Genomic DNA, 16,375 nt, shown 5'->3' with positions numbered 1-16,375 from the left:
TCTCACAGTGATGATGAGGGTCTCCACCAAGGTGGATGGCATCAGCAGCATAAAGGCTTCTCTCATTGGCTCTGAGGCTGCCTCTTTTCTCTGATACATCTCATTCTTCTCCCTCCCCACAGCTGATGTTTGTTTTCCATCAGGATGGGTAGAAGACATTTTCCTCCTATTAATGATGTTCATTGGGTTGAAAGGAAGCCCATGTGGCCCTTTTCCATGCCAAGTGCATTACTTCTATGTGTGTTTGATATCCAAATGTGGAGAGTAAGGCACATGGATTCTTCCTATATGGTATCTCTTCATGGGAAGCAGAAGTTGCAATTACACAGGGTTTTAAACATTGTGTGGTAGTGGTATGATTAAAATGCTCAGCAAATTGGAAATTAACTTTGAAATGCAAGATAAATTAAAGGAGCAATAACTCTCCTGTGAGGGCAGAACTTGACCCTTTTAATAATTGCAAGCAGTCCCGCTGATTTCCATGGGAGTTTCATGTGTTCCTGTGTGCAAAATGTGGGCCAAAGCTTTGTCTGTAGGCGAAGAAGAGAAAAAGGTATGTGAATGTGTGGTGTGCTCTTGTGCATGCTATATAGAGATCGCAAAACTCCTCTGTATTATGTGTTTTTATATAGAGACAAAATGTGTGTATACATGTAGAAACATATATTACCTTACATGCAAAAAAACTACACTAAAAGAACGTTATTTAGGTTGCAAAGTCAAACACTCTAAAGTTAGGAAATGCAGGAATTACCGTGTTTGTCCCATGCAACTAACTGACCCTGTTCTGTGTCCAAACTGTGCACTTAATGAGTCAGAAGTCTTGTGACAAAAATACTGTGTGGTCATGTAATTAAAGATCACAAGGGGCAAATTATGGATGCACAGTCAACCATAAAACTGGCATTTTATAACCTTTTGAGTGCTGGACTTTACATCCTAAATAATGTTCTTTTAATGTAGGGTTTTTTATGTAATTGCCTATGGGTTTGGTTTTTTTTAAAAGAAAAGTTTATAAACAAGTTATTTTATATCTGACTGTAACAAACTGCCCTTCATGCATCAGTGGGGTTTGACACATGAGCCTTCAGCACTACAGCACAAACTGCAACCACTTGAGCTTCAGAACTAACTGCTTTAGCCAGCAGCAGGAAAAGACTGTTATCCCCGAGTGGGGAGATGGCTGCTGGTACTATAGGCTGGGTTCACAGGGTGGTCGGGGGGAACTTGGCTTTACACACACTCTCTCTCTCTCTCTCCCCTCCCCCTCAATCCAGGGAGGTGGGTGACTCATGTCCCATGTTGTGCTCTTATGGGGTGGACGTGGTCTTCTTGGACTATGTGCTGGGTCTAAGTGGTTTGAGTGGATCCCAGCTAGGTGCTCTCTTCTGCTTGGGAGATGGGAGAATTCCTGCCCCAGGTGGTTCCCCCAGAGGGCAGATGAGACACTTGGGATATGTGCTCCACCTCCCTCCCCCACTGGCAGGAGTTAGGGGAGTGCCTAACCTATATCTTGTCACCAGGGGGTGAGATGCTGAGCCAATGTGATGTGCTGGGTCTGGGAAGGGAGAGGGTTTGTCAAAGAGATCTCAGCATGGCTATATGCCTGATCCTCATTCCAGATATATATGCTCTGGTAGTACCATGGACTAGGCTATTTAGAATGTTCAGTGATTTAGGCAGGATGTCAGAATTGTCCTGCAGAACCCAAGTGTGAGAAAATTGTGATTGATAGCACTTCGGAATTTAATGGTACAAAGAAAAGTCACCTTGACTTTTGGGGTTTCTCATTAAATATCAAAGGCCTATTGCAGTGTAGAGAGGTGTTCATGCTTCTTAAAAAAAGTTCCCAAGAATTTTTTATAATTGAAAGTGTTAGGTAATCTAAGTATAGGGGTTGCTACAATCATCCCTATTATATTTGTGCGTGTACTTTTAAAGGAAGAAGTCTTGGCCTTGTTGAAGTCAGTGAGAGTTTTGCCATTTACTTCAGTAGGGCCAGGATTTCACATTATTCAGAAAACCAACACTAATATAACCTTTGAGTTAAAAACACTCAGAAATCCAGAAATGAAAAAGCAAGTTTCAGCCTTACCTGTTTGCATACATATGACTCAATCTTGCCTTTCTGAAACTATGCAATGTCCAGTGAAATCAGTGAGAATTGTGATTAAAATCTTAGGTCAAGATTGAGCCTGCTTTATAGGGAGGTGACATTTAACACAACAGCTCACAAGCCAGAGTAATTCTTTAGGTGTGACATAGATAATTTAATGTTAATAAGAGATCCTTAATTTTACATTTCCTGACTGTCTAAAGATGAAACCTTAACATTACAATAATGTATTTTTTATAATTAAATTTCACTGATTTTGAATATAGAAAATGAGATTAGTGTTTTAATATCTCTATTGTGTACTTCCACAGCTGCATATTTGAAAATCCATGCAATTGATGTATGCTGCAATGGGGGCAGGAACTGTCTCTGTGTTCTGTGTTTGTACAATGCCTAACACAATGGCATTCTTGTCCACAATTAGGATTTCTAGGTGTTATGGTAATACAAATACATAAATAAATAAATAAATAATAGCAGCAGAAAATCACATTTTCTTTAACTACATTTGATATTATTTTCATGTTTGTTGTTCCATAGTGTTGTAAATAATACTATTATTTCAATCTTAGAGGAGGTTTTGTACCATGCATGTACCAACCTAACTTTTCAGTTCCTTTAATTATTTGAATTATAGTTTTTCTACTTATCCTGGAGACTAGTCCCCAGTGAGGCTAATCAAACTTGAAAAGTTTAAATAGTTTAAAAAGTTTAAAGTTCAGGAGTTTTTTGAGTTATTTGTGCAATAAGGTCTTTATCTTTATACAGCAGAAATGTGGGGGGGTGGTTACCATAAGGTAACAAGAATTGGTGAATAAATTTTGCTCAGTTTTTCCAGAACATTCACCTTTTGACTAAGTTGACGCACAGAAAATTTTATTTTTATTTCAGCACTAACTACCAAAAATAAATGTTACTGGGTCAGTAAATGCACTGGGATTCCCAAAATTTCAAAAGTTGGATTTAGGTGCGCCTTCTGCGTGAGCTGTGAATGAATTAAAATACTTGGGACAAAACAAATTTGAATTATTTTTGTGGCTGTTGCTTACATTCAGAGCAGTCTAAGCAAACGTGACCCCTAACAAATCTGTTTGATTAGAAAGTTCAGTAGCTCTCCTGTCATAGGGTCCACTCACTGCTAGAGCCTTGCTTCCTCCTGGCCACTCAGGGGACCAGCTCTTTCCAGGTCCAGTGCCCCTTTCTGCTGCTCACTGCACTCCTTGCCATCTCTTTCTCACTTTCTGCGACTCAGGGTGCTCTGTCTTCTTGGCTTGGCGCTTTGGCCAGGTCACTGTAGTCCTCCTTTTACAGATTATCAAAGTCTTTTCTTACAAAGGGTCTCAGGCAGTCTTCTTGTTCACTGCCCCTGTGGCTGGTAGGGAAACCTGGGCTCACCTCTACTCTGGGTTCCAGGTCAGGGACCCTCTAATCAGCAGCCCCGGCCTACACCATCCTAAACTTGCTGCCTTTTCCCTGAGCCTTTCCTATATCTTCTGGCTCTCTTCCCCCACTCTGGGTTTGCCAGGCCAAACTCCCTCCTCCCAGGGAATAAATGCAGACTAAATTCCTCCCTTCCCAGGGAGTGACTGCAGATTACTTCCCTCCAGCCCCCTTTCTGCTATCAGCTCTGTGGCTTCATCAAAGCCCTCTGTTCCTATACACGTCATCTTTCCCTAATTAGGGCTTATCTTTCAGCCTAACAGGTTATTGGTCCCTGTGGCCTACATTAACTCCTTCAGGGTGAGTGTGAGGAACACACCCCATCACATCTCATCACTAACAAATGGGTACATTTCTGTGCATTCCACTTCAGAAATACCACAACATAATGATATGTACATATGGGAGAAGTTTGAATAATAAGCTTAAATAGTTATGTTAAAAATTAGAAAAGGGCTATCTATTTACAGTTATTCCTCAATCTAGATTGGTTACTAAAAGAAAGGGAAGCATTTAAAGCATGATGTTCACAATCTGGGGCCTGTTTTGCATGCTGTATGTATGCATGCAAATTGATGATTTATGGGCATACTTGGCAATATAGGCACCTGAAATCCCTATTATGGCCATACATGCATGTAAAATTCCAGACGCGCAAAGAAAACACAGATGTTCACAGGTTCTAATCTTTTTTAAAACAAAACAAAAATTAAAAAACACACATCTTAAATATTCTTTTTTTTTTTTCCCCTTGGAGTCAAGGTTTTTAGGTTTGTTTTTTTAAATACTCTCTTGAGGAAGAAAATTTGAATACTACTGCTGAGGCCATCAGTCTTCACCATTTTCACGTGAGGTGATAGTGGCGTTTTTGTATGTTGGCAGGTCTCAGCAATGTCTGTCTTGTCTTTTTGTTTTAATATCTGTAAATCTATTACATGTTTTAAAAAGTTCTAGTGTGAGACTCAAGGTATCCAAGCTGTTTGAATGAGCTGTGGTGTATGGGGGGATGGTAAGCCACAGGAGAACACAGCATTAATTTCCTCACTCTCTAAACCAACACTTACTTAATTCACCTTGAAATGATGCTGCTCTACTCTACACCTTTCTGCTTGGTGAACTTTGGCTTGTATTGCATATCTTTTGAGAGACATGTTGTCTTGTGTGGGTTGAATGAGGCTACCCATTCTACTCCCACACCTCTGGCATTTGAGGATTATCTGATCAGTCAGAGGATGCTTAGAGTGGGTGTTGAAAAATAGGAGCCTCTCTCTCTCTCTCTCTCTCTCTCTCTCTCTCTCCCTGCTGACATGAGCTTGTTGCTTGGCTACCATCAGAAAGAGCCAGTGACTAGGGATTTTACATGCTGTCTTCTTACCAAACAAAAAAAATTGTGGAAAAAGAAGCACCATTGTCAGATAGTACTATACATGCAACTGCAGTATTGAGGGTTAGCTGTCTTAGGATCAAATATTTCTGGACCCATGCTACATAGGTCCAGTGGGCTTCAGGTCTTGATGACCTTATAATATAAGGTAAGCATTTACTTTTCTGCTACTGTTTGAGAAAGAAACAAAAGGAAAATATTATCTGAATTTGCAATAAAGAGGGAGTTGATTTTGCCAAGTCCCAAAACTGATACAAGGTTCTTCAAAGCAGTCAGATATTGTTTTATTATGGGGGCCTTCATTAGTTAAGGGTAAAGGAAAAAAAGTTGCCATTTAAAATATTTCTGATTGACAAAATCTAGGTTTACTTACATTTCTAAGGTTCTGTTGATTTAAAACAGGTTACTTTAAATTAAACCAAAAATTCTGGTCCACAATAACGAAGAGATTATAGGACAGTTGCAGTGTAACAAATTGAACACAATAAACAAATATATACTGCCCTTCATCTTACAGGACCTGTATCGCCCACTCTCTTCGGATGATTTGGATTCAGTAGGAGACTCAGTGTAAAAGAGAAAATGGAACAGTGTTTATGGTTTGTGATTTGGTGAAGGTTTAACATTTCTTATGAGATTAGCTGCTAATTTACAGTAACCGTGAATTGCACAAAGGAGTTTTGCATATTTAATATTAAAGTCATAAAGCCAAATAATATACAAATGTATTGGGCATTTGTGGTTTTACCACTTCTTTTTGATGCAAGATTTAGGGTAAGGCATTGAGTGCTTGATTCAGAAATGAAAACTAAGCATTTGTGCACATATTATGGAATAATGATTGGGTTAGGTGAATATAATGGATAAATCAATTATGGTCACAGAACAGCACTCCTATTATCTTCTGAAATAGTGGTCATATGTTCACAAGTTTTAAAATAGTCATCCTTATCTGTTATGGTATGGACAAATATATTTTTTTGTTCTGCTAATAAATAAATAGCTCAAATTGTATGACAGAAAACAATTGTGACATCAGACACTCTCCACCACCCTGTCCCTCCATAATATGAGCATTCACATCTATTTGACAACATGATTTCCAATGAGTTTTTAATCTAAAGGAAGAAAATTAAGAAACAACATATGGTTGCTACCTGAAAATAAATGCTTTCAAAGCACTGTTAAAACTATTTTCACTGTACTACAATTTGATAACTGTGTGAAAAAGGACATTTCACAGGCAGCATGAATATTATATTGTACCATGTGAGAGTTGTTACATTAATTACTCTTGTGTTGCATAGGAAACTAAATTATAATAAGAAAAAACATCTATTTAGTTGGAAAATACATAGACCTGCTGGCAAACAGCATAATGTAAAATACGGACAATGACACCTTTTTTGCAAACACATCTTTTGCTTATGAAATGATTTTTTTCACCTGTGTTAAAGATAGGAAAATCTTTCTCAGACTCTGACATAAAGTATGGTTTGGACCTTTTCCAAACAAACCATTTGAAAAGTGAAAACCTTTAAAAATGGTGATATTATGAATCAGTCTCTTAATGTCTGAATTTCTCTGAGTTCCTTTATTTTCTATATCGTGGACATTTTGTACAACATTAATATGCAAAACTCCTTTAGTGTTAAAGTAGACCTTGCGTTAAACCAGTTGTTTAACACACACCTACTAATTTTGCTTGTTTTCTGCTGCTTTATTGTGAGAATACGAGCTAACTTTAATTTACATAGTTATGGTCTTTCCAGTTATATGTTAGGTCTTAATTTAATATATATATATTTAGTAATACGTTTACTTCTAGTATATAAAATACTAATGATTTAAGACTTAGGACTCTGGCATGGTTGTGACACTCAACAAACAAAAAATCTACACAGGAGGTATTTTTAAGTAATTGGTAACATCCCAATACAGCACCTCCAAAAAAAAAAAAAAAATCAGGAAAATTTGCTTAAATAGCCGGAAGATTGTTAGCTGCTGTATAGCAACTTTAAAATGTAATATTTTACATGTATGCTAATTTGTCCTTAATAAAGTCATGCAACTAGAAAATGTTGATATGTGGTACTATAGCTTGCAGTCTAGAACATTACCATTGTGTTTACAAAGAATATTGAAAATAAAAAATTGAAAGGGCAGCAGAACACAATACTTAAAATAGTCACTATCTGGTTGTAGTATCATTTGGGGAGAAAGACAGTGATCTGGCAGAGTTGTTGAAGCAATTGGATTAATCCATTTTGAACATGATTCACAGTACCTGCTTCAAGTTCAGATTTAAAATTATTTCCAACAGAAATTGAGAGGCCTCTGCCGAGATCAAAAGGCGCACTGTTTTACCTAAAAGACTCAACAGTTATGAAATTGTTTGTGCCTGTTGTTGGTATTTCTTTGTAAAAGGTATTACTTAGTCCAATAGAGTCCATAATAGGTTACAGTGGGTTGACATCAGTTGCCAAAAATGCAAAGAAAGTGATGGAAGAGTAACAAAATAGCTATTGGCTCTTTGGGATTGACTTTGTTTGCAAAGAAAATAAATTCACAGAATTTTAACTTACCTGCCCTCTGTCTTATGGACTACTACTTGTTCAGAGCAGTCTATTAAGCATTATTTATTCTGCACAGATAGTAGATATTGTCCGTGAATCTGAATTCTATGGTTTTGATAGCTATGGAGGGGAAAAATGGACTTTGGGACTAACAGTTGACAGATATCGTTGCCAATTTTCTTTCTAGACTGTTTCAAAAGATATGCTAGCCCCTAACATTTAATCATTTAAACATACAACTCTTATTAAGAGGCTATTCAGGGGCAATGTATATAATTTACTTTAAGAATGAAAGTCCCTTAAAGTTTGAAAAGGCATGCAGTTTATAAACATTAAGAATCCCTTTTATCTAGAGTATAATTCCATTATACATGAGCAGAAATGAAATGTTTCTTTGGAGTAAGACCAAAAGGTTCCAGTTTATTGGTGAACTGAAATTGTGTTAACTTGGTATTGTAGCTTTGCTTGCAAATAGTACAACTTTTATTTTGTCACCTAGCTTTGTCACGGTTATTAAATAGCAGAATAGTTTAAGCATCTTCGTATTATTTTGATTTTGTATAGTTCCTCTCCTTATGTTGCATGACATGCTCCTACCATAAGGAACTTACCATGTGGTTGAAAGTCTTGTATAGATTGCAAATGCTTTGCTTTCCCTTGAGCCTTGTGATTACTCATGAATATTTTTCTAATGCTTTCTGCAACTTTTTTTTTTAAAGCAACAAACCGTTCAAATGTGAAGCACAGTATATAAAAGGGTCAAATGGTTTTGAATCCATGGATGATCACGTCATGTTTGTGGCCCTTTAAATGAATATATGAAAAAATGTATTTGTCTTTTTCAGCTCCTTTAAGCTCCCTTTTAAGTTAGGGGCAAAACTATCATTGACTTCAGTGGATGCAGGATTGGGCCCTTATGCACAGATGTATACATAGACAGGCTGATCAATAATAGTAATGTTAAGAATGGTAATATTTTGACGTATTTGGCCTTTTGCCCCCTTTTGGCATTTGGCCTTTTGCATGCTGTTCTGCATTATAATTAAATCATATTGTGTTCTAATATTGTTAAAATTAAATCTGGAATCTTCGTAGTTAACTACCAGCATCATAGTATGGAAAATTGCTGTGTAAAACCATAAAACATTTCAGGAAGAGTACATTTTATTGGTTTGTTTTAGCCCTTTGCACCTTTTTTGTTATGGTATATGTGGCTGTAAAAATGTATGCAGGTATATATGGGTATTTGTATAAATATGCATATGTTGTGTATATATGTATGCGTATATATTATAAGAAAGGATATGTAATGTTATACAGCCTTAAAGAGTGTGTGGCTTGAGATTATTGGTGTGCTTAAAAAATTGAAATAAATAAAATTGCTTGTTTTTAAAACTTTATAATTAATACCACAATGTGAACTTTATACAGCAAAGTATGCTATTACAGAAGATGGCCTGCAACTCAAAACGTTAAAATTGACAGTACTATAGAAAAATTATTTAAATGTGACTCAAATTGACTATTTTGTCCCCAAAAAACCCAATTAAGATAAAAAAAACACAGAAAAACAGAGGCTAAATTTACCTCTTCACTTGTTGAATACAAATATTAATATTTATCATGATTTTCTTTAGTATCCAATTATTATATAAGCAAATAAATCAAGATTGTAAATCTAAAGTTTTATTTTTGTTTGCTTGTCAGTGCAGGTTGAGAGAGTCTCACCAGAATCCTCAATAAAAATACAATCTTATGTCACACAGTTAGGAATAGCTTTACATGTAGACACAGATATACAAATGATTGTTTAAGACCATTCAAAATGTGTTTAATGCCTCTTCATAATAATGGCAGATCCCTGCACTCTGAACAGGGGATATTCATAGCTACACTTTTTAGTAACTTGATGAATGGCCTACTCTGCCTATTTTCACTCTGGTTATGATTTGTTAGAATTGCTGAGTGGCCATAGCTCCCATTTTAAGTTGTGGGGGGAGAGGAGGGATGTGAGTGTGGGTGGATGTATATGTGTGTGTATGTATAAACACTTCCATACAATACACACACACACAGTGTGCATGTACATATTTGTATGCATTTTTATGTCTATATTTCTGCATATTGATTATATTCACATTTAAAAATAAGTACTGAATTCATAAGTACTGAATTCCACATCCATTATTTGGTGTGTGAAAATTTAGGGGTAATTAATTTTGGTTTTCCCTGTGTACACTGTATTGGGTTTAAACTCTCTAGTGAAAGATGAACTAACAACATTTCTGCAAAGGCTTCTTTTTGTTGGTTGCACCATAGTATTGTAAATACTGACACATTAATCACAAAATAAGTTGAAGATTTTTATAAAGAGTTGCATATGGCCTTTTTTCCAAGAAAAGTGCTTGGATATTTTCTTCTCAAATATCGCATTTTTGTATTAATGTATTTCAGGAAACCAAAAATACTGTTGATTTACCAGCAAAACCTGTAAAACTTATGAAAATAAGTGCTGATTATTTTAAATAAAACAATCAGCTAAAGAAAATCATTTCCATGTTGTGACATTGTTCCATCACATTGTTTTGTACTTGTGCTTCATATTTGACCATGTCATACTGGTTGCAGTTTGTTGTATTGCTAGACTTAGCATTATCATACATTATTGTAAGTCATGTAATAAATAAATGGAAAAAAACCTATACACAATGCTCAGTGAGTTTATTTTGGAAATGTGAAAAGCAGGCTTTAAAATAATTATCCTGGTTAGTATGGTATATACATATTGAATCAGCATTGTTCATCTAATGGTTCAATTAATGTAAGCATAAGGGATTCATAGATCTTAATCAGTTGCTTTAAATAGTGGATGCATTCAGTGGTTTTTAAAATTTAAATTCTGGGCTCTAGTGTATAGAGGTAAAGGTTCCTCTAAGGAAGAATTTTGTTTCTAATAGGTCCTCTGGACACAGTAAATTTACCTGCCTATAATTGCTTATGGGTGAATTTGTGAGTGTGTGACGGGATATATTTGAAGTGTGAAGTGAGAAATTAGTGAGCTGTATCCTAAGCAGTGTACCAGGTTCTGCTGTCAACTGAGCTTTAGCAGCACTCTTCCTAAGTCACCTAATTATTAGAAAAATGTGGCTGTAAAATCTAAGAATATTGAACTGTACCTGCTGTATTTTAAAATAAATACCTTGTTTCTTCGGCACATCCTTACCCTCTTTCTTTTCTATTTCCCTACTTTATTTCTGGGGGAAAACTTAGCAACAGATGACATTCCATCTCCTGCTGGTTACTGCCGCTTCAACTCATTTTCAAGAGCTCTTTCTCTACAGGTCTGTGAGATTGATACAAATTCCACCACAGCCCATGTCCTGATCATTGGGAAATTGGTCTTCCAGGTTCAAACCCATTTTTCCCTTAAAAATGTTTGCATTTTGCATTTTTGTCAATAATAAGGAGATGGCTACCAGCAGTAGCCTAAAGAAAACAAAAATGAAGCTGTATCTATAATTTAAAAGAAGGCACAAAATAAGAGTTAGAATTTCTTTCCTAAAATGCTTAGGGGCACTGGGAGAGCTTTTAAAATTCAGCCCAGACAAACAGATGAGATTAAAAGTGAAACCTGACTACAAGTGCAACATTTCTAATCTCATGGAAGAGATAGGAAACACAAATCTGTGACTTCCTTAGATAGAATTTTTGTTTCTTCCATTGGATTAAAAATATTACGTGTATGTAACTTTAAAAAAAAACAACACTTCACTCTGCTACTGCGTATGTAATTTTCAGATTATTTGCAATATGAATATAGTAAAGTTGTGTGGGTCAACTTCCTAATAGCATGAATCTGATATATATATTTTTTAAAAAACATCAATCTTTCCTTAGGAGATGCCAGAGAGTTAGGGTGGAGACGGAATTACAGCTGACCCTTGGAATGAGTGGTTCATCCAGCTCAGATTTAAAATTGTTCCTTGAACACCAGTACTGTGCTCGTCCTGTAGTCAAATTGAATATTTAGGCACACAGACACTATGATGATGAGTGCAATATAAAAGTCTATATAAAGCAGAACAGAATACTTTAGTTTGCCATTTTTAGTTCTTTTCACCAGCACAATATTCCTTCAAACTTTACCATCTCACTTTCACTCCCTTTAAGCCCTCAAAAAAAGAACAAAGCAGTTCCCTAAAAGAAACATTCCAAATATTGCTTGTGTTTGAACTGATTTCTTTGCTTGCCACAAAAAACTTTGAAGTGCATACATGAAAAATGTGTAGCTCCTCAAGCAGGATCTTATTTAAATTATTTGCCTGAAGGCATTATGCCGAAATTAGGACTATGGACTAGAGTCATACTTGCACACGTTTCTTCTTCCCTGCTTTCCAGATGAAGGCAGTTTATTAATTAATATAGGTCTCATATGTCAGTGGAGTGGAGTGTCCCAGCTTGAAAAGAAAACAATTGCATCATTTCTCTTTCTGCACATTGAAGTCGATTGACTTCTACTCTTTCAGCACAAGGAATGTGGATTTGATATTTTTCCATTAAGTAATTTTTACTAGCCCTGTACTGTTTACTTGAGATTTTTTTTCTTCTCATCTATACGTGCCAAAAAATGTAACTGATTAAACAAAGGAAAATAAAGAACATTTTTCATTGGATAGAGAGAGGGCAATAGGAAATAGAACTTTGTCTAACCCTTGGCTTCTCTCTGGGCTGTAATAAATAAAACGGAGTTTCTTCCTCAAAAATGGCACCAAAAAGTATTATTTATTTTACTTTTTGTGACTGAATGTTTTGCTTTCTGCATAGCTTTTAAAAACATTTCCTGCTCTTGAAATATTTCCAGTGTACCTTGTTCTCCTCTCTTACTGGTTTTACAGATGTGTAACTTCAGTGGTATTAGGTGAGCAGAATTAGACCTTTAATCTCATACACTGTTCTGTTGCCCTTATTTTGTCACTAAACATGATGGCCATTAGACTAGGGAATGGGCTTCAAAGGGAGATGGTGGGGGGTTAGGATAAATTAATAACCCAAGTAATTTATAACTGGGCCAAACACATTTGGGGCACAATATTGCATGAACAAGGAGATGGGCACATTTGCCTAACTGGTCTCATTAGTTTCTGGGAATCTTCGTTGTATTTACTGATGTGTTCAAACACACACTACTTAAATGTTTTGCCTTTCCCCTTACATTGTTTGTGAAATCCAGGATAATTTTCAGGGATAGTCACTAATGTGCTATAATAATTTAAAGAGTTCCTTTACCATGTGCCTCATCACTGTTCCTGACCTACACTTTGTGTACTCATTTTACTCTGTTTCATTAACACCCTTTTAAAAGAACACAACTCCACATGTGTTCCAAACTCAGCTGTACACCTGTGTGGATTTCTATTACTGACGTTTCATCCAGATGCTTCCTTCACACTAACAAAATACAAAGGAATCTATTGTCAAGAGACTTTGTAGACTCCATATGTGCTAATAAAGATTCAGAGAAGTTTGGAAAATGTAATCCAATGTGCAGTTTTCAAGATTCAGGAATCTGATATGCATTATCCTGCTTCCTAGATATATTTGTTATGGGTTTCCTTTCATAACTGCTTCATACCAATAGTCCACAAAAATAATTCCCTCGGTTGTGTTAGAGTGTGATGGAAGATGAGTTTTGGATCAAGGTGTATGCCGGGAGAGGGGAATTCTCAGATTTATATTATATTTCACCATACTCTTGTCCTTGAATTTGAGGAATGGTGTTTGAGGTGCACCCTTTAAATATTTACAAAACAGTTGCTGAATAAATCTCTCAGTAAGACATGGTTGAAACTCTATAGTGCTAATCTTCCCATTCACATCAATAAGAAGTGTGATATGTTGACCATCTGTTATGTGAACCTGAATAGGATCTGAATACCTACACCAAAGACCTGATCATTTTATGCCAGTGCTTTTATGTAGGTGTGTCATAAAAGCAGCCAGGTGCCAGCAACCTGTGAAACTGGTCCCTGTTAAATCTGCTTAGAGGTGATGACATTTCAAGTGCCTCTGGATCTCTTAAAATGAAAACAGCTAATTGCATTAAGGTCTGTGGCTGAAAATATCTTGCTCTTGCTTAGGGTTTTTTCTTCTGTAATAACCCTAATGGGATCTACAGCTGTGGGAATCACAGTATGTACAACAAACAACTGCATCAGGATTAGCAAGCCAACTGGAAGAAACACCAAGCCCTCAAAGGAATGGGGCCCAGAGGACTTTCAGCGTAGTGAGAAAAATGAGCCAATTAAAGTCTAAATGAACTCTGAGCCTACTTCTAGGCTACAAAAAGATAAATAAGTAAATGCCTATATCTAATACCAGAGAACTGAAATATACAATAAACGTCATGGTGTTTCTGTCACTTCTACCTAGCAACCTTGTGTACATTACCAGATGAGACTGTCATCATGTAAGGATTGTGAATATGGACATGTACAATTCCTGAATTTTATTAATATTATTTTTAAAATTGATTTCTGTAATAAAATGGGAGGGCTTCCTTAAGTGTGATGAAAAGGGCATGTTTCCTTCATAGAAGATTAGGATAAGAAAGGATTTCAGGAGGCCATCTAGTCACCCCCCAGATGAAAGCAGGACCAAACCCACTAAATCATCCCAGCCAGGACTTTGTCAAACTGGGACTTAAAAAACATCTAAGGATGGAGATTCCACCACCTCCCTAGGTAACCATCTCCATTGCTTCACCACCCTCCTAATGAATTTTTTTTCCTAATATCCAACCTAGACTTCCCCACTGCAACTTGAGATCCTTGCTCTTCTTCTGTCATCTGCCACCATTGAGAACAACTTAACTCCATCCTCCCTGGAACCAGCCTTCAGGTAGTTGAAGGCTGCTATCAAATCCCCCCTCGCTCTTGTCTTCTGCAGACTAAACAAGCCTAGTTCACTCAGTCTGTCCTCATAAGTCATGTACCTCAGACCCCTAATCATTTTCATTGCCCTCCACTGGACCCTCTCCATTTTGTCCATCTCCTATCTGTTGTGGGAGGAAAACTGAACACAATACTCCAGATGTTGCCTCTCCAGTGCCGAATAGAGGGGAATGAACACTTCCCTCGATCAGCTGGCAATGCTCCTACAAATGCTGCCAACTAGACATCGAGCCATATATCACTACTCATGCCCAATGATCTAGCCAGCTTTCTATCCACCTTCTCATCCATTCACCCAATCCATACTTCTTTAACTTGCTAGCAAGAATACTGTGGGAGACTGTATCAAAGCTTTGCTACAGTCAAGGTATATCACGTCCAACACTTTCCCCACATTCACAGAGCCAGTCATCTTATAATAGAAGACAATCAGGCTGCTCAGGCATGACTTGCTCATGGTGAATCCATGTTGACTGTTCCTGATCACCTTCCTTTCCTCCAAGTGCTTCAAAAAGGATTCCTTGAGGACCTGCTCCGTGATTTTTCTGGGGACTCAGATTAGGCTGATTGGTCTGAAGTTCCCCGGCTCCTCCTCCTCTCTTTTTTAAAGATGGGCAACATACTTTCCAGTCACCACGAGTTTTCAAAGATAATGGCCAATGACTCTGCAATCACATCAGCCAACTCCCTCAGCACCCCATGGACTTCTGCATATCCAGCTTTTCTAAATAGTCCTTAACCTGTTATTTCAGGACTGAGGGCTGCTCACCTCCTCCCCATACTGTGCTGCCCAGTGAAGTAGTCTGGGAGCTGCCCTGGTCTGTGAAGACAGAGGCAAAAAAGCATTGAATACTTCAGCTTTTTCCACCTCATCTGTCACTAGGTTGCCTCCCCCATTCAGTAAGGGGCCCACAATTTCCCTGACTACTTTTTTGTTTCTAACTTATCTATAGAAACCCTTCCTGTTACCCTTCACATCCCTTGCTAGCTGCAACTCCAATTGTGCTTTGGCCATCCTGATTTTACTCCTGCATGCTCGAGCAATATTTTTATACTCCACCCTAGGCTTCTGTCCAAGCTTTCACTTCTTGTACACTTCTTTTTTATGTTTAAGCTCACCAAAGATTTCTTTGTTAAGCCAAGCTGATCGACTGCCATAATTGCTATTCTTTCTGCACATCATGATGATTTGTTCTTGCACCCTCAATAAGGTTTCTTTATAATACAGCCAGTTCTCTTGGACTCCTTTCCCTCTCATATTAGCCTCCGAGGGGATCCTGCCCATCAGCTCCCTGAGGGAGTCAAAGTCTGCTTTTCTGAACTTCAAAGTCTGTATCCTGCTGCTCTCCTTTCTTCCTGTTGTCAGGATTTTGAACTCGACCATCTCATGGTCACTGCTGCCCAGGTTGCCATCCACTTCTGCTTCCCCTACCAATTCTTCTCTGTTTGTGAGCATCAGGTCAAGAGGAGCATGGCCCCTACTTGGTTCCTGCAGCACTTGCACCAGGAAGTTGTCCTCAACGCTCTCCAAAAACTTCCTGGATTGTCTGTGCATTGCTGTATTGCTCTCCCAGCAGATGTCAGGGTGATTGAAGTCCCCAATGAGAAGCAGGGCCTGTGATCTGGAAACTTGTTAGTTGGACGAAGAAAGCCTCGTCTACCTCATCGTCCTGGTCTGGTGGTCTATAGCAGACATTCACCATGACATCACCCTTGTTACTCTCTCCTCTAAACTTAACCCAGAGACTTTCAACAGGCTTTTCTCCAGTTTCACACTGGAGCACTGAGCAATCATACTGCTGTCTTACATACTGTGCAACTCCTTCACCTTTTTTCCCCTGCCTGTTCTTCCTGAACAGGTTATATACTCATCCATGACAGTGTTCCCATCATGTGAGTTACCCCACCA

At 37.6% G+C, this 16,375-nt stretch overlaps 1 protein-coding gene across 5 annotated transcripts in view; it reads left to right on the top strand.

Annotated features, from left to right (window-relative positions):
* Positions 1-16,375, top strand: part of DCLK1 (doublecortin like kinase 1) — a 310,392-nt gene that overhangs the window by 239,165 nt on the left and 54,852 nt on the right. Inside the window, exon 7 of one of the 5 annotated variants that reach the window (XM_067562998.1) lies at positions 5,458-6,913. The exons of the other annotated variants lie outside the window; for them this stretch is intronic. Coding sequence (XP_067419099.1) covers positions 5,458-5,514 — 57 coding nt within the window. The 3' untranslated portion in view covers positions 5,515-6,913. Of the gene's footprint in view, positions 1-5,457; positions 6,914-16,375 lie in introns of those variants that run through there. 5 annotated transcript variants of the gene reach the window in all.

The sequence above is a fragment of the Emydura macquarii genome, unplaced genomic scaffold, assembly GCF_026122565.2.
Source record: "Emydura macquarii macquarii isolate MOO-44397 ecotype Brisbane River unplaced genomic scaffold, CSIRO-AGI_Emac_v2 contig_2473, whole genome shotgun sequence".
In the NCBI taxonomy this organism is placed as follows: domain Eukaryota; kingdom Metazoa; phylum Chordata; order Testudines; family Chelidae; genus Emydura; species Emydura macquarii.
This window is presented reverse-complemented; position numbering and strand designations above follow the sequence as displayed.